This window comes from Megalobrama amblycephala, linkage group LG12 (assembly GCF_018812025.1).
Source record: "Megalobrama amblycephala isolate DHTTF-2021 linkage group LG12, ASM1881202v1, whole genome shotgun sequence".
NCBI lineage: Eukaryota > Metazoa > Chordata > Actinopteri > Cypriniformes > Xenocyprididae > Megalobrama > Megalobrama amblycephala.
Window position 1 is genome coordinate 33,984,767 of NC_063055.1, and position 25,084 is coordinate 34,009,850.

The 25,084-nt window shown below is 37.6% G+C and overlaps 1 protein-coding gene across 10 annotated transcripts in view; it reads left to right on the forward strand.

Annotated features, from left to right (window-relative positions):
• acot7 (acyl-CoA thioesterase 7) overlaps positions 1-25,084 on the forward strand; it is a 132,663-nt gene that overhangs the window by 60,250 nt on the left and 47,329 nt on the right. For all 10 annotated transcript variants that reach the window (XM_048210787.1, XM_048210791.1, XM_048210792.1 and 7 more), the window contains one exon: positions 15,282-15,398. In XM_048210787.1, the coding sequence (XP_048066744.1) occupies positions 15,282-15,398 (117 nt within the window). The remainder of the gene's footprint in view (positions 1-15,281; positions 15,399-25,084) is intronic.

A 25,084-nucleotide genomic window follows, 5' to 3' on the forward strand; every position in this document is an offset into this window, starting at 1 on the left:
AAGTTGAAGAGGAATATTTAATCATCTATCACTGTGGCTTTTGGCTCAGCCTGTAAAGGGGATAAATTTTGGGTAATCGTCACAAGAAATCTAATAATTAAACCACTTGCTAGAAGCAAACTGGGCTCCTCTGGGATTTGCTTTCTAATTGCTGTTTTTCCATTGTGTGCCCAGTTCTCCTTCTCATTGCTGGAGCCCAAGAACCTTACATCATTCTTTGACTGTGCATCTAAAGCACCTTTAGGTTTGCTGCCCTGGTTTGCTTGCCACTATGGCCATTTCCAAACAGACCAATCCTGGCTTTAGCGAGTGTAAAAGTGTACCATTGAAAAGTTGCTTTTTTGATAGACTACTAAATGTGCTATAAAGCAGTGGTTCTTAACTGGTAGGTCATGAAAAAATTCTAAATGCAAATAACAGAAGGCAACAAATCATATAACTGTGTGTAATTAGAATATCAAAATAAATAGGGTAACACTTTACAATAAGCTTCTTTAGTTAACATTAGTTAACATGAACTAATAATGAACTGCACTTCTACAGCATTTATTAATCTTTTTTAATGTTATGTAGCAAATTAGCTCAAAATAAATATGAATAATTAATCATAACTAGTTATAATTAATTATTAATATTTTAATCAGTTAATAAAATTAACTTAATGTAATAGAATTAATATTACAATCAATTAACCTGTTGTTCAATGAACACACAGTGTTAATTGTTTGTTAATTCTAAGAAATGTTCATTTCCAGGTTATGGGAAATAACAATCTTATTCTACTAAAAGCCTGTAGTCAGGACCGACATGAATAGGGACTCCCGTATATGAGCGCAAAACACAGACAACCTTACGTGTGACATGAACAAGACTTTATTAACTAGACTAAACACTTAAACTACTCTAACATTCACACACATACATGCATACAGTTTACCAAGAGAGAGAGGGCTAAAGCAGAGTACAGGAAGCAAGAGGTTACAGCATTGTTGTTCATTTCAGCAGATCAACAGCCTTGAGCAAACCATCAGTTTAGTTTTAACAGGCCCTTCTTTCAAAGGGGTAAGGATACTCAATGTATCCGATAATGAGACTAAGTTTGATACTTGCATGTCTCTCCAAGTTGAATTAAAACTGTCCTGATGCAATTTGTGGAGGCTCCCGTTGAATCTTTGCTGATATTGTCTTGATGAAAGAGAACCAGTTGGATTCAGAGGATCTTTGGTGAATGGAAGGTCTAGGCCGAGGCCTGGCACAAGCTTGGGGTTCCTTAGAAGCTTCTAGCTTCTTAAAGCGTCATCTTGACGTCAGCATTTGTCAGTAAAAAAAAGAAGAAGAGGAGGAAGAGCAGGAAGCGAGCGGTTTTATCTTGTGATCCATGAATATAAGGGGTGGAGACGTCACACCCTCTTAAGGTGTCTGAGCCAATAAGGAGTTGCCCCCTCGGAGGGAAGTTTTACGAGTCTTTGTTCTGTAGCAAGATATTAGCATAAGACACTGGATTGGATGTTTGAGAGAAGAACCCTCTAGATTCTTATAATACTAATGTGTCACAGAGTTAGTAACATGTAACATAAATTACCAAATAGGAAATGAAAGTTGGAGTCCGTAGATACCAAGCATGCTGCCAATGTGATCTCAGTTAACTATACATTTGCAACTATGGAACATTAATACCAAAATAGTTCAAAAGAGAGAATTAATACATAGAATAAAGCCTATAAAAGGAAAGTCATGAGATGGGAAACTTGGATACATGTTTATACATTTCCCAGGTGGTTATATAGAGAATACATAGGATTAAGAGAGTTTATTTTTCCTTCTCAGGAAGGATGAGTCACTAGTCTCTACAGCATTCTTATGGATCATAAAAGTACCATATAACTGTAACAGGACACCTAGTTGTGCCTGTGTGCTAGCTACACTTGGGATGTTGGTTGCAGTTTTAGGGGGATGAGTTCAGAGAACTTTGATAGTGAGAGTGAGTTTATGGGTAATTCATTAAATACCATGAATAATTGTGTGGCTGATTGGTCCAGACGCTACAGTTAATTTCAACATTTACTAATACATTATTAAAATCTTGTTAACATATTAACATCTTGTTAATATAATTTAAGTGTTTCTTTTTATTTGATTATATTTTTTATTTATTTAATTTTTATTTATTTTTGTACAATAGGTGTGTGTTGGGTCATCACACAATGTAATATCTGGGTCCTGATGCAAAACCAGTGGTTGAGATATTCTGAATTACTCAAATGTACACTTGACCATATTTACTGTGCCACCAGGTTTAGATGCATTTGTCAATGCAAATCAGCTAACTGACTGACAATAATGGAGGCTTATAAATAACTCCAGGAAAAAGAAAAGGTTTCAAATGTCGCTTTCATAATTCAACTGCAATGGCAAAAACTCTCTGCCCATCATGAGAGTGAGTCAGCTTGACTTTCATTCCACCTTCCCAAAGGCAGATGGAGACAGATAGAGGGAGCTTTCATGAATTTAAATAAGTGTAATGCACAGTCTCACTGTTTATAGTATTGAGTTATTATTCTTATGATACTGGGGGGGGGGATGGTATTAGTGGTCATTTTTTCATAATTTTGGTTTTATTTGGGTTAGTTGTTTTGCCTGATGTACTTGACCATGAAAACAACAGAATAGAGCAAAGCCATAGATGCATGAAACAAACAAACAGTGAGGTTGTTCTTTGCCCTTCTTATCCTTTTGATTCTCCAGTGTTCATTTGCACACAACACTTGTAGTAGTGTAGTAGGGTGTAACATAATATGAAGTGAGGTTCTCAGCTAAATCCAAATCACAAGCTGGAGATGCATTTGAAACGTGTGTGGAAACCGCAATGGCTCCTGGCTGACCACTTTTAATCAAACCACCGAAAATGCATCTTAATACAGGTGGAAACAGAGCCTAAAGCCTTGTTTCCACCGAAATTACCCAAAACAATTTGTCCCAGGAACTTTTTTCCCCCAGACCTGTTGCTGTCTGCATTTCCATCACAGTCTAAAGTACCATGAAGATTAGGCAAATAGCCCAGTGACGTAAGACTGGGCGCAACTTTCTAGTTCCTGCTGGATTTTGTCCTCCACATATAAGCTTAATAAAGCCTGAACATCGTTGTCTGTCCATCGGTCGTATTTTTAAACTCCATTGTTGATTCTAATAGCAAACAACTCTTGCTGCACACACCACAACAGACTTTTAAAAATGGTGGTTGAAATAAAATGCTGAGTGAACTAAACAAATCAGCATGTTCAGCGCCCAAGTCCAACCCCTGAAAGTTTCTGAACTTTGAAAAAGTACTACCTCACGAGCAGGGACTTTCAGGGGGGGAAATTTTTACCCAGAACTTCATTTAGACCCTTATCCCTCCAGTTGAAACACAAGAAGTACCACCCCAAAGTCCCTAGTTCCTCGGGAAAGTTCCTGTGGCGGAAATGCTGTGGAATGGATGCTGACATCCCAGAATAAGGGTGCTGGTGGGCTGGTACCCCCAGTGGTCTTTTTAATTACTTTGCTAGTGTGATGGAAAATTTTGAATATATTGAAAGTATATAATTCTATGAAATTTTCGTGTACATGACTAAACTCTACAAACTTTTGCACGTCATCTGTAGCTGACTCTAACCAGCCATTTTTCCACAACACTGGTCAACCAGGTTCACTAGAAAAACCATCTTGTTCACTAGAAAACCATCTTGTTGGCTATGGTTTGCAAGTCAGGGTAGACAAGGCCCCTTTTATGACACTCATGCAAAACCTCAGCAGCCATTTCATGCTTCTCCCATATTATTACACCACTGCATATCTAGAGATGGTGCTTTCTCACTAGCTGAGAGTTGTGAAGTAGCTTTGCCACAAATTGTCAATAGAGAGTTTTGGGGGGTGGGGTGTCCTTTCAGTGCCATGTGTAAATTGAGGGAATCTCACTCGGAGATGAGAGTCCCCAGGGTCCATTGCTAAAACCAGCTCATATACAGTGATCTCGAGTAGTCAAGTCTCTGCCTGTATAGTGTCAAGGGAGCTTACAAAACACGCATGACTCTGTGAGTAATCTCACAGAGAAATATAGCATAGAAATATAGGAGTGTCATTCTGTTCTATATCTGTGCTATCTGCTGACCCTCTTATTAAACTAATCATCAATTTTGAGGTTTTTTCTTGCTTAACACTGAGTTTCCAATACTTAACTCACCCACAGCTTTCTACTGTATATGTTTATGATGTTTTGATAAAAAGATATTTTACAACCTTATTAGTTATGCTAACTCCCTGGAAAAAGGGTCATTCTAACATTTAACATTCTAAAGTAACAAAAGTGCTGCTTGTTCCCATGATATACTACTGACATACTTAAGATACTTAGTCACATTATTTAAAACAGTTTACCTGTTTAGTGTGCAAAAACAAGCAAACATGAATGAAACATGAATTTGCATGTCCCCATTTATCAGTATTGCATTGTAATGGGTTATAGAATAATAATAATTAAAAAAAGACACTACAGTAGATATGAAGTAAAATACTAGAATTTACTAATTTTCAGTTATCTAATTTACTCCCCAGATAGCAAGAAACAATTGAAACTGTCAATGTTGACCCATCAATGCTATTTGCATTAATTTAATGTTACAAAGTGATGTTGGTTCAATATCACTTTTGCATCCGCAATTAATGTTGAAAGTAACAATGGTGAGATTTCAACAAAAAATCTATGAAAATGTCATAGAATCGTCACTGAATTGTCATGTTGGTTCAACATAACTTTTGCACCCACAATTAATGTTAAAGCAATGCTGAATTTTTTTAGTGTCATTGAATTAACACTACCCTATGATGTAGACGTGCCGGTATACGGTAATACGATATGTCACGATAATAAATATGCATGATATTATTACCGTGGGCACTTCAAAATACCATGAATACTTATTAGGGGTTCAAGCATGAAGTGCTGAAACCCTATTGTAATTGCTCAGACTTTTATTATTTTTCTTCTTCCCTAAAACTGATCAGGCAGCCCAAATTGTAAGGTAGAGAGACTTGAAACTTTGTCAGATGATAGTAGTCTTGCTCGCTACTCAGATACAATAGGCCAATAGGTGGCGCTACAGCGATAAAAAATTGCTTATAACTACTAGACCTTTTGTCCTAGAATCAAGTGACTTATACCATTGGAATCCCTGGCTCAAAACAAACAAAACATATATCTCTGATATCATTTCCGGTATGCAAATTTTTCCGCCATTTTGAATTTTGTCCAAAACCTACTTTTGCGAACTAGAAACATGCTTGGTTTCGCCTTATGGTTTGTGCTACGTTGTTATTTAGCGCTTAAAAAAACTTTTGCGAATATCTTCGAAACCATTAGTCCGATCGACACAAAACCAGTGTAGGAAACACAGAACCTAAGTTGGTTTGCCAGATGTTTATGCCCAAATGTCAAAATTTTAATAGGAAGTGACAAAAAAATCCAATCAAAGTCTCTCATGGGTCATTTTTTATGCTCTTATATACAGGTGCTGGTCATATAATTAGAATATAATCAAAAATTGATTTATTTCACTAATTCCATTCAAAAAGTGAAACTTGTGTATTATATTCATTCATTACACACAGACTGATATATTTCAAATGTTTATTTCTTTTAATTTTGATGATTATAACTGACAACTAAGGAAAATCCCAAATTCATTATCTCAGAAAATTAGAATATTGTGAAAAGGTTCAATATTGAAGACACCTGGTGCCACACTCTAATCAGCTAATAATAATAATAGAGAGGCAAAGGGAAGGAAAAGATGTGGTAGAAAAAAAGTGTATAAGCAATAGGGATAACCGCACCCTGGAGAGGATTGTGAAACAAAACCCATTCAAAAATGTGGGGGAGATTCACAAAGAGTGGACTGCAGCTGGAGTCAGTGCTTCAAGAACCACTACGCACAGACGTATGCAAGACATGGGTTTCAGCTGTCGCATTCCTTGTGTCAAGCCACTTGAACAACAGACAGCGTCAGAAGCGTCTCACCTGGACTAAAGACAAACAGGACTGGACTGCTGCTGAGTGGTCCAAAGTTATGTTCTCTGATGAAAGTAAATTTTGCATTTCCTTTGGAAATCAGGGTCCCAGAGTTTGGAGGAAGAGAGGAGAGGCACACAATCCATGTTGCTTGAGGTCCAGTGTAAAGTTTCCACAGTCAGTGATGGTTTGGGGTGCCATGTCATCTGCTGGTGTTGGTCCACTGTGTTCTCTGAGGGTCAAGGTCATGAACAGGGTCAAGGTCATGACCCTGAAACAAGGTCAACGCAGCCGTATACCAGGAAGTTTTAGAGCACTTCATGCTTCCTGCTGCTGACCAACTTTATGGAGATGCAGATTTCATTTTCCAACAGGACTTGGCACCTGCACACAGTGCCAAAGCTACCAGTACCTGGTTTAAGGACCATGGTATCCCTATTCTTAATTGGCCAGCAAACTCGCCTGACCTTAACCCCAAAGAAAATCTATGGGGTATTGTGAAGAGCAAGATGCGATATGCCAGACCCAACAATGCAGAAGAGCTGAAGGCCACTATCAGAGCAACTTGGGCTTTCATAACACCTGAGCAGTGCCACAGACTGATCGACTCCATGCCACGCCGCATTGCTGCAGTAATTCAGGCAAAAGGAGCCCCAACTAATTATTGAGTGCTGTACATGCTCATACTTTTCATGTTCATACTTTTCAGTTGGCCAAGATTTCTAAAAATCCTTTCTTTGTATTGGTCTTAAGTAATATTCTAATTTTCTGAGATACTGAATTTGGGATTTTCCTTAGTTGTCAGAAAGAAATAAACATTTGAAATATATCAGTCTGTGTGTAATGAATGAATATAATATAGAAGTTTCACTTTTTGAAAGGAATTAGTGAAATAAATCAACTTTTTGATGATATTCTAATTATATGACCAGCACCTGTGTGTGTGTGTGTGTGTGTGTGTGTATATATATATATATATATATATATATATATATATATATATATATATATATATATATATATATATATAAAGTGTCTATAACTTTAACATGAAATGAGATATTTTCACCAAAATTGGCACACATATGTATGGACACACTCAGAGGACACCCAAAAAAAAGTGGTGGGGATTGGGCAATAATTGGCGCTGTCAAGAAACCTTTAAAAAAAAACATATTTTTCCTTACTAAATTACCTGAAACTGTAATTTGGTGCTACTAGATGGCAGTAGAAGGCCACTAATATAGTTAAAAGTTTCAAGCTTTCAAGGTTTTGTCATTTAAAATCTCCTTTAAAGGTGCCATAGAATGGAAAATTGAATTTACCTTGGCATAGTTGAATAACAAGAGTTCAGTACATGAAAATGACATACAGTGAGTCTCAAACACCATTGTTTCCTCCTTATGTAAATCTTGTTTGTTTAAAAGACCTCAGAAGAACAGGCGAATCTCAACATAACACCGACTGTTACGTAACACTCGGGATCATTAATATGTACGCCCCCAATATTTGCATATGCCAGCCCATGTTCAAGGCATTACACAATCCAGAATTAACGTCTGGATCTGTGCACAGCCGAATCATCAGACGTTGTGCAGGTAAGAAAGCAAGGACAATAGCGAAAAATGGCAGATGGAGCAATAATAACTGACATGATCCATGATAACATAATATTTTTAGTCATATTTGTAAATTTTCTTTCTAAATGTTTCGTTAGCATGTTGCTTATGTACTGTTAAATGTGGTTAAAGTTACCACTGTTTCTTACTGTATTCACAGAGACAAGAGCCGTCGCTATTTTCATTTTTAAACACTTGCAGTCTGTTTAATTCATAAACACAACTTCATTCTTTATAAATCTCTCCAACAGTGTGTAATGTTAGCTTAAGCCACGGATCATAGCCTCAAACTCATTCAGAATCAAATGTAAACATCCAAATAAATACTATACTCACATGATCCGATGCATGCATGCAGCATGCATGACGAACATTTTGTAAAGATCCATTTTGAGGGTTATATTAGCTGTGTGAACTTTGTTTAGGCAGTCGCGAGCTCGGGGGATGGGGAGCGCGGGGATTTAAAGGGGCAGCAGCCTGAATCGGCGCATTTTTAATTATGCCCCAAAATAGGCAGTTAAAAAAATTAATAAAAAAAAATCTATGGGGTATTTTGAGCTGAAACTTCACAGCCACATTCAGGGAACACCTTAGACTTATATTACATCTTGTGAAAACGTGTTCTATGGCACCTTTAAACTATATAAATGCTTCAAATAACATTACATTTCACATTTTGTCAAGGTTTACCACTTCATTTGTTTATTTGATGTATGTTTTTGCAATAATATAACATTACAATTACCTTACCAGGTTGAGACCTGAAATTATGATTTTTAAAGGGGAAACCTGGAAAAAGCATTTTCTTGCCTTATTATTGATTTTCAAATATCCATATCTGCAACGAAATGTGTCAGCACATTTAATTAATTAGAGTTAACATGGAAAATAAACTTAACACAAAACAGACACCTTTAAAATGAAAGTTAATGAAAGTAAGCCAATAAGAGGTCCTCTGCTGCCACCTGCTGTTTAAAATAGTAATTTTGTCATACTACTCACTAATATTGTTCTATAATTCATATTTAGACTTAATAAAATCACTATTTTAACATATACTATCACTTTTTTGTCAAAATTCATCACTACATTTCCATTAGAGTATTAGTTGTAACGGTAGTGCCACATTATGAGTAAAATGAGTAAAAGGATGTTTTACTGAGATTTGCAGAAAACATCTTTACCCATCATGAATTTCAAATACTGAATCTACAAGAAAATATGTGTTTATGGTGTGTATGTCTGTATTTGTGTGTGTGTGTGTGTGTGTGTGTGTTTATAAGAATGCTTAGTGTGCAATGCATTGCTTTCTCTGTATGTTTTAGCATATATCATAATTTGTTACATATTTGTTTAATACAGTGTAATATCTTTTTACGCATAAGTGCTTAAAGGCCTTAAATGCTTGAACCCGGTAAATGCTGCTTGCAGCTTTAATTTATTATGAATTATTACACTTTTTAGAATGCATTTTAAGAATACTTTATCAACCGTTTAAAATGCACAATACAGCTGTATGCTTTGTCAAAGAGGCACGCGCACTGATGTAAACAAGCCCAACACATGAGCAGCGCATGGCGGAACTAGTGAAGGAGAATGAAAATGCACTTTCACTCTCTGACAGCAGGTGGTGCTGATGGAACAGCAGAAATGCAGTGGTTACCCCAGTAACCCCTGTAAACAAAGCAGGTGCCTACAGCCAAAGACTATAGAATAACACAAGACGTGTCACTCGTATTGTTTTGAATGGGAGAAAGTGTAACGCGCAATATGGCGGAATAAGTCCCGCCTTCTAAATAAGAGCCAATCGCCGACTGGTAAAGTCTTCGCATCACTTCAGCGGCCGTTAGAATCACCGGTTTCTATAGAAACAGTCAGACGCGCGCCTCCGAAGAGATGCGCATTTAGGTCTGCGCGTGTGCATTAGCTTGATCCAGCCTGAAAAATACAGTTTTTTTGTCATGATTCGAGCATTTAGAAACTAAATTTATGAGTTGGTTGTTGTTAGATTTCATTGTTGATTTCAAATATGAAATTTAATCGTAAGGTTGGCGAACAGTTTTGGAGAATTTGCTTTTATGAGGCTGATCTCATAAACCGATCTCATGCTGACAACACATATAGACGCCGTGAGAGGTTTGGCATAAAATAATTATAATGCTGAATGTAAGGTACAATTCATATTTCTTTATTAAATAACTTACAAAGTAATTTGAAAACTTTTTGTGAGATGTAATTTCACAAACAGCGTGAGTCAATCACCACCAGAGATGGGCAGAGTCGCACTCGAGTCGCATTTTTACAGACTTCAGACTCGGACTCGACTCGACCTGAAAAACGACTCAAGTCTTTTACCCTTAACTACTGATATAATAAAGAATTTGTGTTGTGTTTAAATAGTTTTATAATATCTGCGTCACATATAGGCTATTTCCTTACGTGTTATGGTAGATCGGACTCGTGTCATAGAATTTGATTACGTATGTGCGTGCGCATAAACTGAAACATGACGGGAGCCACCATGCCATATGTTCTTTCGTTTGTTTATTATCATGTCAGATCAGCTAGATGCACAGAATGTGGGAAAACAATTAAAGACACCGGAACATCATCATCAAATTTTATGAGACCTCGCATCCACAAGGTTAGTCACATTAACTCACGCAGCTAGCTATAGAGAATACGAATCTGACGTCACGCCGCATTGAGTTCTGGGTAACTTCTTTGTTTATCCGCCATATTGACAGGATCGCGCAGCCTTTCCGTTATTGAGTTTAGTGCAGTAATTTGTTTTCTGTCATGATTGTGAAAAATGTCACCATTGTATGTCATTAATGCTGCATCGATAATTGTGATAGTAACTCAGATCATCGTTCTGAGAGAAAACAAGACAGTGAAAACGTTTTTTCGCCTATACTACGTGTAAAAACACCAAGGGAAACAGGTCGAGGAGATGACGAGAAGACGACGGATGGCAAATCTATTAATAATGGCACTGATTAAACCCACTGCTTATCACTCAATAAAAAGAATCACATTGCTAAGTGTTTTTGAACGTTTTGATTTTGTTTGGTTTAATATTAACGTTACCTTTACAAGTCTGACTCTCGCTGCGCTCGCGAATTAGCAGAACTTGAATGGGGACATTCAAATGCTTAACAAGAAAAACGCTTCATGTGGCTTAATGCACCGAGACAAACAATTCTGTACATATTTATTAAAGCATACTTTGTGGAGATACGCAAATGAGCCCAAAATATGAACGAAAAACGGATGAGACCAAAATATAAACTTTCAGTATCACTTAAAATGCAAGCATTTTATACAGTTACTTCATAACGGTTTTATAAAGGTAAGTGTGGTTGTCATTTGTTAAAATAAATATAAAAATACAGTGTGTTCGTGTCCGTCTGTCCGCTGAATTTGACCCATAATCTGATTCTCCTCATCTGTGATCTTGGAAAAGGGGAATATTTACAATGACAACAGTTGTAGGCCTCCTCAATATGCTCGTTTAAGCATCATTTAAATGTTTCCAACAAATAAATGAATCGACTTTTCTCAGTGTGTTGATCACATAGATTTATTTGGATATTCATACGATGGCTGAAGCAGCAGTGAGCGTCCAGCGTGCGACACGGTAAACAGATCAACATTGTAAACGAAATTCTACAAAACTTCAGTGAAAAAATAAATAAATAAATAAAATGATCATGCGATGCGATAAAATAGCTTCTATTCCTTGCAAACGATACTATTAAAAATGTTAATGTTCCACTTAATGGCAGAAACAAAACAAAAGGTAAGCAACAATCTGTATTAATTTCAGTACAAGTAATAGAGGGCGATCCTGTCAAAATGGCGGCGCCGCCCCGGCATGCAACGAGGCATGATGTCGGTTCGTATTCTCTATTATACTGTGGTGTAGCTGCATCGCTAATTTGAATTGCCAGCCTGTTAAAATATGAACAAAAAAAACAAGACTTTTAATCTAGCACTACGTTTTATCAATCTTTTCGTATTATATGCAGCTTTTCTCTTTCTTAATGTGTGTCCATAAGAGAGAGAGATAGAAAGAGTTGTTAATCAATTTATTACTTAAAGCTCATATTTTAACGTATCATAATCAGCATGTGTAGAGTTTTCTATCAACATTTTTAAAAATTCAGAGGTTTGATATTTTCTGAAAATGACTGTCGTCAATAACAACGAAGCTGTATAACAAACTGCTGTATAACAAACCGTGACTCACTGGCGCCATCTTGCGTCCGCTTAGCGACTGTATTGAAAATGACTACTCGTGTTGCCAGGATGACTGTTTTGTACATTGTAATGGATTATAAAGTAACAAGCTGGATGTACATTATCCCTTACATCATAGGACCTTAATTTCAAATAAAACAGGTTATAGAAAGATCATATTATTTTGTCTATATAATACAACTAGGATAAAAATTAGGATTTGATTATGAGATTTATTTATTTATTTATTTATTTTTTAATGACTCGAGACTCGACTCGGACTTGTGACAAAAGACTCCAGACTTGACTCAGACTCCAGTGATAAAGACTTCAGACTTGACTCGGACTCCAGCTTAAAGACTTCAGACTTGACTCGAACTCCAGATAAAAGACTCGTGAACATCTCTCTTTTCCTCTCAAAATGCGCAAATTGCTTCACATCACCACATGGCAGTCTGCACTATAAGGGAGCTGCACAGTTGACACAGGAATTGTCACTTGCATAATCGAGGCAGTGTTGTATCATCAATAAAGTTTATCATTTGCATTTTTCTTTTTAAGTCTTGCCAGTGTTTAAACCACTCAGCACTTGCACGCTTTCCTAGAGACGGAGTGCTCATGCACACTCAAAGCGCACACACAAGGCTGCCTTACAAACGCGAGTATGTAAGTACTTGCAAGTACCAAAATGCGCTTAAATGGTCAAACACACTAATGTATGTACAAAATTACTGTCTTGACGAGTATGCACATAAACACAGTCAGTTTTGTCTTAAGTGAACAGTTGAGAAAGTTGTGTAACAGTAGCCTATATTGGATCCGTGCGAGCTGTCAAGTGATAGCTGTCTAATAATCCGGCTGCTGTCTCTGATTTTTTTTCTTTGTCTTTTGTTGTTTGATTAACATTAATGACACTCAATTGTTTATTTGTTCTTATTTTATTACTGACTGTTTACTTGTCTTTTTTGTGAATTCAATTCAGAGTTTAAAATCAGGCTTATGCTGTAAGCTATTGTGCAACAATTGCCTCATTGCTAAAACAAAAATGCACTGCATGATCAAACAGGTGAGAATTTTATGTATATGTATATGTATTTTTTTTTTTTTTTTGAAAAATGTCTAAACAATGGCTCCCTTTTTGTAATTGCAGAATCAAGGTCAAATTACAATTTATTGTCTCCCATAGGCAGGGCAGTACGTTGTGTACAGTTGAAAGTGACTTTTTCTGTCATCGTGCCCCCCGGAACACAATTTCTACTGATGGGGACCAGCTATCATTGATGTAAACTAGGTGTGGCTAACGTCGGTCTTGGAGAGCCACTTCAATAACTTTTTTAATTAATGTATCTAATTACAGTCAGTAATTAGATAAAAGATGTATAGGATGCATCTGTTACTGCAATGGATGTTTTTCAACCATTTTACCCAAAGGCCCACCCCTAAACCAAGCCTCGAGTGTATTAGACTAATTGGGTAAAGAGGTTAAAAATGCCCATCATGGCTTGAAAAGTCCCCATTGATTGGGTAACACCCACTAGCATTCCACAGAGATATACTTTCATGATCTTATGGTCTTTAACAACAAATCAATGTTAGTTCAATATCACTGTCACCACCCATGTGTGCTGTCAGCTTTCAACTAAATGTTAATGCTGATCCAACAATGAAATGTCAACCTCAACCAAAATGGTTTGAGTGAAAACTCAACATTGTATCAGTGTCACCTTGCTATCTGAGTCATCTATTGGTTGCGGTTGTGATGTCACATCCTTCATCTCTACATAGTACACTGAACTCCTTATTTCAAAAGAGCAAACAAAATCATGTTTTCCATGATGTGACCCCTTTATATCAGGTCCTGGAACAATGAAAATGGCCGTTAAAGACCCTATATCACATGTAGTCTGCTTCCATTCATCTCTGTTCAGTTGAATTACTTCAGGCCAGATTTTTCAAAGCTGGGCAGCAACACCATCTTCCATATTATATTTCTTGAGTTAGTGGTCGTACTTATCAATCTTCACACCTAGTGACTTCAATGACTCACTATTCATACTCCCCAGCAGTTAGTAAAGGACATATGCCTTATTTAGGCATTATTGACACACTCCTGACACAAAAATTCTTTTGGAAAATTAAGCATGTTAAGTGATACATTATAAGATTTAGCCAAATTTTAAGACTGCACATTTTCTGTGGCAGGAGAAATGTTTGGAATTTTGAATGTTGATATTTCATTTAGTAATGAAACTTATGTAAAATAGTTCAGTCTTATATAGAATGGAGTGCTCCACCCAATATTTGTGTGTGTTGTGTGCTCATTTTTGCTTATTTGAATGTTGGATTATTACCTTATTCCTTGCCAGTTATTACCTTACCAGTTCAGGTTTTGTTATTACACATTGTCTACACTGTGCTTTGCGATTTAAAGCTTGTGACATACAAACATGCAGATCAACCCAATCACTTTATTTAGCATTCATGTAAACATTACGTGATAGCTTTGTGTGAGGAAAAGACATGAGTTTCATCATTCACTGATAATCCTCCTTTGCTACTGCAGCTCTCAAATCTTATCCCCCATTCTGTACATTCAGACTTGTGTGTGATGTTCAGCTGTAACACTTGTAAGAACCAATGGCATTTGGTCTCAATGGCATCAGTGGCATCAGTGATGTCAGATGGGCCATGGTGTATCGTCACTGAATCAAAATGCAACCCAAATGAGAGTTCAGGCTAATCGAATAACAGAGAATAGAGAATAACTTATCTATATGTTCCTCACACAAAGCTGTCAGAATTGTTTTGGACACTGAAATAGTGAATTTTTCAAGTTGGACAGGTATTATGGTATCAAGTATCAGGTATTATGATTCAGTGGACTGATTCTCCTGAGACTGATGGTGACCTATTCTACCTAGAGAGATGTTTAATTTAGCACTGAACTTTGTCCCGGCTGTGTGCTGTGCAATTTATATGATTATTATTACAATGATTACTAAGCAGTAGTGTGCTGTATCGTTTGTGCTTTATGAAATAGAATTCTCAAGATTTACATTTCACCACAAAATGAGTATGTTCATTTTGATGGATAAAAGATCTGCCATGCAATGCCATATCAGCAAAATAATGGAAGATAATAAAATGGACTCTTGACTATTAGCTTACATTAGCTTTTATGTCCCTGCTGCTATAATATGCAGATATTAAGCTGTTAGTTCTCTTTGGTCTTTAAATGATAGTATTTCATACATTTAAATATCACTGCAACACTGTAATTCCAGTGGATATCAGTCAGGCATTCCAGCTGTGTAATTTTTATTTATTTATTTTGTAGAGAACTGATTGTAAATAATCCTCATATCTGCCATCCTCAGGTGTGACAATGAAGCTCATGGATGAGGTCGCAGGGATTGTTGCTGCCCGTCATTGCAAGACCAACATTGTGACGGCATCTGTGGATGCCATTAACTTCCATCGTAAGATCAAGAAAGGTAATTAAAAAAATAAATACATTTATTGCCTTTTTTTCATTGTAACAAAGAGAATAATAATGGTATAATAATGGTTCAGATTCTCAAAAAAGTAAGAAAGTCAAATTGCTACATATAACGTTAAGGTAAAGCAGACTCGGTATCAATCTTGCATGTTTGTATTTTTAAGCAGTAAAGAACATGTTTCTAGCACTTTATTTGTATGAATGTTTTTATGTATGCTGACTTCTGATAAACTCGGAAAAAATAATATATGGTAAAAGACAATAGAAGACACAAATATAAACTAGCCACATATACTACTATTCTGCTGTATAAGCTATAGAAAGTTATAGAAAGTGAGTTTTCAGACACAACTTGAACATACATACACTTGAACTTGAACCTTTCATTGAAGGAAAAGAATTGAGAGTTATGAAATAAATGTTTTTCTCCAAAACACGTTGGCCACAATTATTGGCACCCCTAGAATTTTTTATGAGTAATATATCTCTGAAGTGTATTCCCATTCATATTTATATTCTTTAGCACACTAGGGTGATCATGAACATGAAATTGTCCAGCCATGACTTCCTGTACCACAGGAGTATAAACATGAGGAAACACAAAGGCCAAATTTCCTTAATCATTCATCACAATGAGTAAAACCAAAGAATATAGTTCTGATGTGCAGCAAAAGATTGTTGAGCTTCACAAAAAAGAAAGTGGCTGTAAGAAAATAGCTAAAGCGCTTAAAATCCCCATTTCCACTATCAGGGCAATAATTAAGAAGTTCCAATCAACTAAAGATTTTACAAATCTGCCTGGAAGAGGATGTGTGTCTAAATTGTCCTAATGCATGGTGAGGAGGAAAGTTTGAGTGGCTAAAGACTCTCCAAGGATCACAGCTGGAGAATTGCAGAGATTAGTTGAGTCTTGAGTCTCAGAAAGCCTTAAAAAATGATCAAACAGCACCTACATCCCCACAAGTTCTTCGGGAGGGTTTCAAGAAAAATCCTCTGCTCTCATCCAGAAACAATCTCCAGCATATTCAGTTGTCAGACAAGACTGGAACTTCAAACAGGACCGGCTTCTATGGTCACATGAAACTAAAAAAAAAAGAGCTTTTTGGCAGCAAACCCACCAGATGGGGTTGGTGCACACATGGATAAAAAGTACCCCATGTCCACGGTTAAATATACTGCTGGATCTTTAATGTTGTGGGCCTATTTTTCTGCTGGAGGTCCTGGACATCTTGTTCAGATACATGGTATCATGGATTCTATCAAATACCAACAGATAAAAAATCAAAACCTTACTGCTAGATATCGAATAATGGGTTGTGGTTAGATCTTCCATTAGGACAATGATCCAAAACAAACATCAAAACCAACACAAAAATGTGTCACTGAGCACAAAATGAAGCTTATGCCATGGCCATCCCAGTCCCCTGACCTGAACCCTAAAGAAAATGAGTGGAGTGAACTGAAGAGAAGAAGCACCAACATGGAGCTGGGGGTTAAGGATCTGTAGAGATTCTGCATGAAGGAATGGTCTCTGATCTCTTGTCAGGTGTTCTCCAAACTCATCAGGCATTTATTTATTTTATTACCCCCCCCCACCCCCCACTTTCAGTTCTTTTCCTTCAATGAAAGGTTAGATTTCTGCTAATTTTATGAATCAAAGATCAAAAGGGTAAACAATGCAGATTTATTTTTACAGTCATCTTTGATCATATTTATCAAAGGTGCCAATAATTCTGACCACAACTGTATATGTTGATGTTGATGACCCAACGGACAGTGGTAACCCATTCCACAACCAAGGGCAGCAACAGCAAAATCTCAATCACCCTCAGTCCGTGGAATATCCAAAATCAGCTGATTATTCAATGTAAGAGATCTAGAGGCGCAGCTACAGAGACTACAACTATGTGTAGCCAAGCTAGCTCCTTAGCAGCTCTACATGTACATAAGTTAAAGCCCTTCAGCTCAACTCTTAGGGCCCTATAATACACCCGGTGCAATGCGACGCAAGGCGCAGCGCAAGTGTGTTTGCTAGTTTGCGTCTGGCGCCGTTCGCGTTTTCCCGTTCAGCGCCACGTCCTTAAATTAGTAAATGCATTTGCGCCAGTTAGTGCGCCCATGGGCGTGCTGGTCTAAAAAAGAGGTGTGTTCAGGTGCATTGCCGGCGCATTGCTATTTTAAGGAGCTGAAAATAGACTGCGCCATAGACCAACTCAAACCTGGTCTAAAGTCTAAAGTCAATGGCGCAATATTTGGTTGGCAGAAACTGCGCCTCTGGGCGTGTCCACAGTGCGCGTTGACTTTGCTTATTACACACAGGGATGCGCATCACACAAACATGCCAAATATTAAAAACAAAAGGATTACAGTGTAAAAGAATATTATTGTGTAGGCTACATAAATATAAAAACGTAATGATGAATAGTCATTGCGTGTATTAGAATTAGGCTACCTATTTTCAATTCAGCCTATTACTACTTATAATGATGAACGGAATTGGCTAATTAATTGAACAATCGTGCCAATACACACACATATATATTAACTGACTCATCGCGCAGAGCTATTTGAAAGCCTGCATCCAACGCAGATGACTGAAAGATTGACTGGCCACTTAACAGGTAATTTCAGCAAAACATCTGATGCCAGAAGACGAGGACACAATCACTGCTAATTCATCCCACGCCTTCTTCACCTCGGGAAGCTTTGGTGGATTCCTGCTTGTCCCGTAGATGATCTGCTCGCGCGCTTTAACTTCGCGCACGAGAGGATCGGTTTCTTTGCTTGAAAAGCGTTCAGCTTTTCCGCCAACAAATTCCGCTATGTAAATAGCAATCCGCCATGGCGCGAGCGCATCTCGCTCTTAAAGGGAATGGGAGATGACACTCTGATTGGTTTATTGAACGTTACGCCCATTACTCATTAAGAGAATAGGGACAACCCATTTCAAAACTGCGCCCCGGCGCACGGACCGTTTTTCCGTCGTTAAAATAGCAAAAGTGGATTTGGACACGCCCTGAGTGCACCTGTGCCGTGCGCTTTACACTTTGCGTTTAGATCGTTAAAATAGGGCCCTTAGTATTTGACTAACACTTGAATGCAGTGGTAATGAGTGTGAAGGCCAAGGTGCATCCTGAATTTTCGGTTTCGGTTTCGGCCCAGAATTTTAATTTAGGTGCAAACCTAGTTTCGATTGCATTACCACAAATACAACAATTGACTCCATGCACAACTACGCAACATGTTTATAAAATCTTTAACAAATTTTTAATAATATTTTAATTAAGGGTGAAGATATTCATAGGCCAGATATCACTTTTGAGCTAATTGCTACAAATGTATTAATTATACTGCTGCACATTACTCTACTAGAACTTGCCGCATTCCAAATCATATGTGGGTATTCATTGCCTACTCTTTGTTGCGCTCTCAGAAATTCTAACTTTGTGAGTGAATAGAACATAACATATGAGCAATATATCTGCTTAATATGACAACTGGGATTTATTGTTGTTTTGGAACAGATTTTTAGAAGAACATTTGTTTTACAATTTTATCCTTTGAGTAAAGTGCTGACATAACACTAGTAGTATAATTAGACACTTGTACTGTACATAGAATGAAATAAAACAGCCTAATTTATATTCAGTGTATATACAATAAATTACACTGTCTATGAATAATTTCACCAAAGCAGAGAATTTTCATCCTTGCACTAAAATAAACTGCACGCTTGACCCAAACTCCTTCAGGATGTCTTGAAGTTTACTATTTTTTGATATTGAATGACTCAGCAAAGATATTTATTATATTATTAATTATGTTTATTACTTTGTCCATTCATTCATTACTCACCTGACTCAAAAATACTATTCACTGACTCAAATAAACTATTTATGTTCTAATTCTGTGAGATTTGACAAACATACCCATGCACTATCCATGTGTAATGGTCTCTAAATATACAATAGGCACATTCTTTCTTGTGTGTTCAAAACCTTAGCTTGTAATCAGTCTTTTCAGTTTAGAAAAAAATTAAAAGCCACGTGTGTCTTTCTGACATGAACTTGGTAAAGCTTTCAGGATTCTGAATTATTCAGTTTTCTCAGTCTTATTTTAGTGGCAGCTAATTTGGCTGTGTCTTAACTCATCAGCATTCATTTCTATAATTTCAGTGTCTCCAAACTGAATTGCAACAATAATAAACATGTCGTTGGCAGGGCAGACAGATAGTCCAACCCTAAACTCTGCTTAGCTGGTCAGATGTTTTAGCAGACAGAGCAATGATTTGATGCCACAGTCTGAAAGATCTGAGTCTGCATATTACTCTGGAAAAGAAAATGGTAGAGTAAGTGATAATTCCCTCAGAAGACAGTGAACAGTGAGTGTAGTCTGGTGGCAGTAACAGCAGTCTTTCCTGTTTATGGATCACAATTCTGGCATTTATTTACTTCTCATGTCTTTCCAAAATGATATTCTGAATTTTTTTTTTTCTGTGGAACACAAAAGGAGAAATTTTGAAGCATATAATTTTTTATTTTTTTATTTTTTTATTTTAGAATTGACCCTTTCTCTTATTGTTTGCTGGCTGGATGAGGAAGGTGGTTTGTGTGGCTGGGATAAGTCTTTCTGTTTATGCTTTGTAAGGGAATGCATGTTGACTGTCTTTGGTGATGCACAAGGTTGATTCTTTCCAGATGTCCTCGTTGCTGTATTTTAAACATTAGCATCTCTTCCTGGAATCAGTGAACTCAAGTTAGGTCAAACTTTAATGGTTTAATGGCTTTAATGGCTGTAATGGTTAGGTCAGCTTTGTGGCATGCTTTAAACTTGTTTTATAATGTTCTCGGCACCCTTATATAAACGTCATGTGTAGGACTACTTTGTCTCTCTGTATACTGAGACGACATGCAAGCATTTTAAATTCTCTGCTAAAGACAAAACATATAGTAAAAAAATCCCGGATTTCCACTGTGGTCTCTGACATTACAAACCTCACTGTTTACAGTATAATTCACTATGGGAGATGCAAACAAGTGTATTACATTAAAGGTTTATAACGTTTTAATTGTGCTAATGTTCACAATGATGTTCACATGGATTATAAATATAATTTAATGTTAAATATAAAGATATTCACAAAAGTACTGAAATCATATGAACATTTATTTTGCACAATATTTACCCAAAATATTTAATTCATATTAAATTTTTAAAACCCCAAATATTTCTATTTTATCCACTGATAAGAACACACTTCTGTTTATCAGCATGTTGCAGTTCCCTTTCGAGTGGAACTCAACGCTGCGTCATTAGTCTGACACTATGGTAACACTTCCACTGAGCCAGTGTCTGAAGCACGTATGGAAGCACACCAATTCTATTGGCTGACAGCATGGTGAGGTGACGTAGCGTAAGCGCATCACCAAGGTCATAAATAGATGTACGTCACTGAAATGCACCTCACCATATTCTTTGTCTTCAGAAAACTGTTTGTTTGCATTTGTGTGGAAAGTCTTTGTGTTTTGTTAGAAGTAGTGTTAATTTTGTCAGCTATTTTTTTAATTTAGTCTTAGTCTTACACCCTGTCCTAACCAGACGCGACGTGATACTGCGACATGCGATAAAAGTTATCTTTTCCATTTTAATCTGAGTTTGTGTCCTAACCAAGCCGCAACACGTGACAATTCTATTTTAGAAACGGTTTCTATTACTTCGCGACGTCGCAGCTGGAACAGCAACACAAAGTATGGCAATGATAATATCAGGTACTGTTTATGTGTTTTATTTAATGTTAAAAGCGTCTAATGTGAGTTTGAATATCATTCTGTGTTTCCAACATTTTAGCTGTAATGAAAACAACACTGGCTAATTCACCTCAAATCTTGAAAATACAGGTGCTGGTCATATAATTAGAATATCATCAAAAAGTTGATTTATTTCACTAATTCCATTCAAAAAGTGAAACTTGTATATTATATTCATTCATTACACACAGACTGTTATATCAAATGTTTATTTCTTTTAATTTTGATGATTATAACTGACAACTAAGGAAAATCCCAAATTCATTATCTCAGAAAATTAGAATATTGTGAAAAGGTTCAATATTGAAGACAACTGGTGCCACACTCTAATCAGCTAATTAACTCAAAACACCTGCAAAGGCCTTTAAATGGTCTCTCAGTCTAGTTCTGTAGGCTACACAATCATGGGGAAGACTGCTGACTTGTCCAAAAGACGACCATTGACACCTTGCACAAGGCGGGCAAGACACAAAAGGTCATTGCAAAAGAGGCTGGCTGTTCACAGAGCTCTGTGTCCAAGCACATTAATAGAGAGGCGAAGGGAAGGAAAAGATGTGGTAGAAAAAAGTGTACAAGCAATAGGGATAACCGCACCCTGGAGAGGATTGTGAAACAAAACCCATTCAAAAATGTGGGGGAGATTCACAAAGAGTGGACTGCAGCTGGAGTCAGTGCTTCAAGAACCACTACGCACAGACGTATGCAAGGCATGGGTTTCAGCTGTCGCATTCCTTGTGTCAAGCCACTTGACACAAGAACTAAAAAGATGGCGCCGTTGTGTGTGGCACGCCGTCTGTTGTCGTCAGTGTCTTTTAGTTCATTTACGTCTATGTGGCTGTCTATGTGGTTGTTGCTGTTTTTATTACAAGTCACATCTTCACTTTTAGTATATGACCGCCATATGCTTCTAAATTTGTGTATCTCCGCTGAAGTGCTTCATAATCAAACTCAGAAGGGATCGCGGCATTCGCCCCCTCCATTCCTGGCATCTTTACCGGCGTGGCTGCATCGCACACCATATTATGTTCCGGTGAATAGACGCCGGAAAAGACGGGGTAAGCGTGGCGGGGTGGCCGTCAAGCTCAAGCTTTGGCTTCGGACGCACGATGAGCTGAATATCAAGCCTGGTCGATCTACGAGGGAAGGTGATTGTAACCGCTCCTACGTCTGGCGTTCAACGTTGGGTGCCTACGCCTGGAATGTACCCATTCTACCGAGCTCGGGGAATCAACGGCCTCTACACCTTTCGCCTCGGCTCCGCCGTCGCACCGTCTCGAGACATCACCTTCGGCCGCTGCACAGAGCATCGCAGCAAGCTGAAGACTCACCGCAGATAAAGATGGCTTTGGTGAACGCGAGGTCTGTGGTAAATAAGACTTTTATTCTCAGAGACTTTTTTACTTCTCAAACTTTGGACTTCTTATTTATCACTGAAACGTGGCTTTCAAATGGAGATTTAACGCCTTTTTCGGAGTTGTTACCACCTAGGTGTAATTATTTTAACTCCCCCCGTGCTGTGAAGAGGGGTGGCGGCTTAGTCACAATTTTTAAGGACTGCTTTCAATGTCGGACTATACAGAGAACCACATATAACAGCTTTGAACTGCAGTTGTTTGTGCTGGACTCCGACACTCCATTAGCTGTTGCTGTGGTCTATAGGCCTCCAAAGCCACATAAAGATTTTCTTATGGATTTTGCAGATTTTTTGGGGGCCATTATCCCGAATTTTGAAAGATTTTTAATCATTGGGGATTTTAATATTCACATATGCTGCCCACATAATTCACTTGCTAAAGACTTCATCAACCTAGCAGAAGCTTTTGATCTGGTGCAGCTGGTTACAGGTCCTACACATATACAGGGACATACCCTCGATCTTATACTGTCCCATGGAATCTCGTTGGGTGACATTGAGATATGTGATTATAGTTTTTCCGACCATAACCCTATTATTTTTAATTTGCCACTGGCATCGAACATTATGAAATCCCATACAACGGCCCATGTGGCGAGGAGAATCACAGCTGCTACCTCTGCTACTTTCTCTTCAGTGTTTGAGGAGTTTTCCTTGTCCCCTGATCTTTTCTCACCAGAGCTCAGCCCGGACGAATTACTTTATAATTTTAATTCTGCTTGCAGTACAATTTTAGATGATGTGGCTCCATTGAGGACAAAACACCAAAAGTCACTCCCTGAGCCATGGATGGACAACACCACTCGGACACTGAGACAGGCCTGTAGGAGGGCCGAGAGGAGATGGAAGAAGGACAAACTTCAGATCTCTTATCAGATGTTTAAGGACTCTCTTTTTAATTATCAGAGTGCAGTGAGAGTGGCCAAATCAGACTATTTTTCTACTCTTATAGATAATAATCATAATAATCCAAGAACACTTTTTAATATCATTAATGCTGTACTAAACCCTGTTGTATGTACCTACCCGACAGAGTCAGTAGCTATGTGTGAGCGGTTCTGCCAGTTCTTTATAGATAAGATTCATGGAATTAGACATAACATCACACCGGCCATTGGTGATCCTGGAGGTCAATTAAAATATACAGGTGTGCTTAGCCAGTTTACACCTATTTCGTTGTCTTTATAAATGACATTGTGAAGCAGCTTAAACCATCAGGGTCACCTTTAGATATAATTCCTGCACGGTTATTTAAAAAAGTGTTTAATGTGGTGGGTCCAACGATCTTAAATTTTATAAATAAATGTCTTGTGTCAGGAGTCGTTCCTGAGGATCTGAAACGCGCCTCAGTTCAACCCAGACTTAAGAGGCCTAACTTAGATTATTTTGACTTATCAAATTTCAGACCCATCTCTAATCTTCCTTTTTTAACAAAAATTTTAGATAAAGTAGTGTTGTGTCAGCTCCAAAACTTTCTGGCAGAGTACAAAATTTATGATATCTTCCAATCAGGTTTCAGAAAATTTCACTCTACTGAAACAGCTCTTTTAAAAGTGCTCAATGACATCTATCTAGCCACTGACTCTGGAGACTCGGTAGCATTGGTACTTTTATATTTAAGTGCCGCTTTTGACACAGTAGATCACAATGTTCTGCTGTCCCGTTTAGAACAGATAGTGGGCATCAGAGGTTCAGCTTTACATTGGTTCCAGTCATACCTGACAAACAGGAGTTTCTCTGTCAATATTGGTAAATTTCATTCATCTTCTGTACCATTGACCTGTGGGATTCCTCAGGGCTCCACATTAGCTCCTATGTTATTTTCTTTGTACATGCTCCCTCTCAGTACCATCTTCGAAAAGCATGGCTTAAATTATCATTGTTATGCAGACGACACACAAATATATTTTCCTCTTAAACACAAAAATGGCACTGAACAGATGGCCGCTTGCCTTTTAGATGTTAAAACATGGATGGCTCTGAATTTTTTAAGTTTGAATGAGAGAAAAACAGAGGTTGTGGTGTTTACCCCCTCTGATGGACAGGGTACAGGAGATGTAAATCTTGGTGTTCTGGCACCTTATGTTAAACCATGTGTGAAAAATTTGGGCGTGTGGTTGGATAGTGCCCTAAAGCTCGATAAACAGATTAATCAAGTTGTGAAGTCCAGTTTTTATCAGCTGCGAACCTTAGTAAAAATGAAATCTTTTCTGTCATTTGCAAACTTTGAAAGAGTAATACATTGTTTTATCACTACAAGACTTGATTATTGTAATTCTCTTTATTTGGGGATTAATCAGTCGTCCATAAATCGCCTTCAGATGATTCAAAATGCTGCTGCCAGAGCTCTGACAGGAGTTCGCAAACGAGAACATATAACTCCTGTCCTTCAGTCACTCCATTGGTTACCAGTGCAGTATAGGATACATTTTAAAGTATTGGTATTTGTTTTTAAGTCGC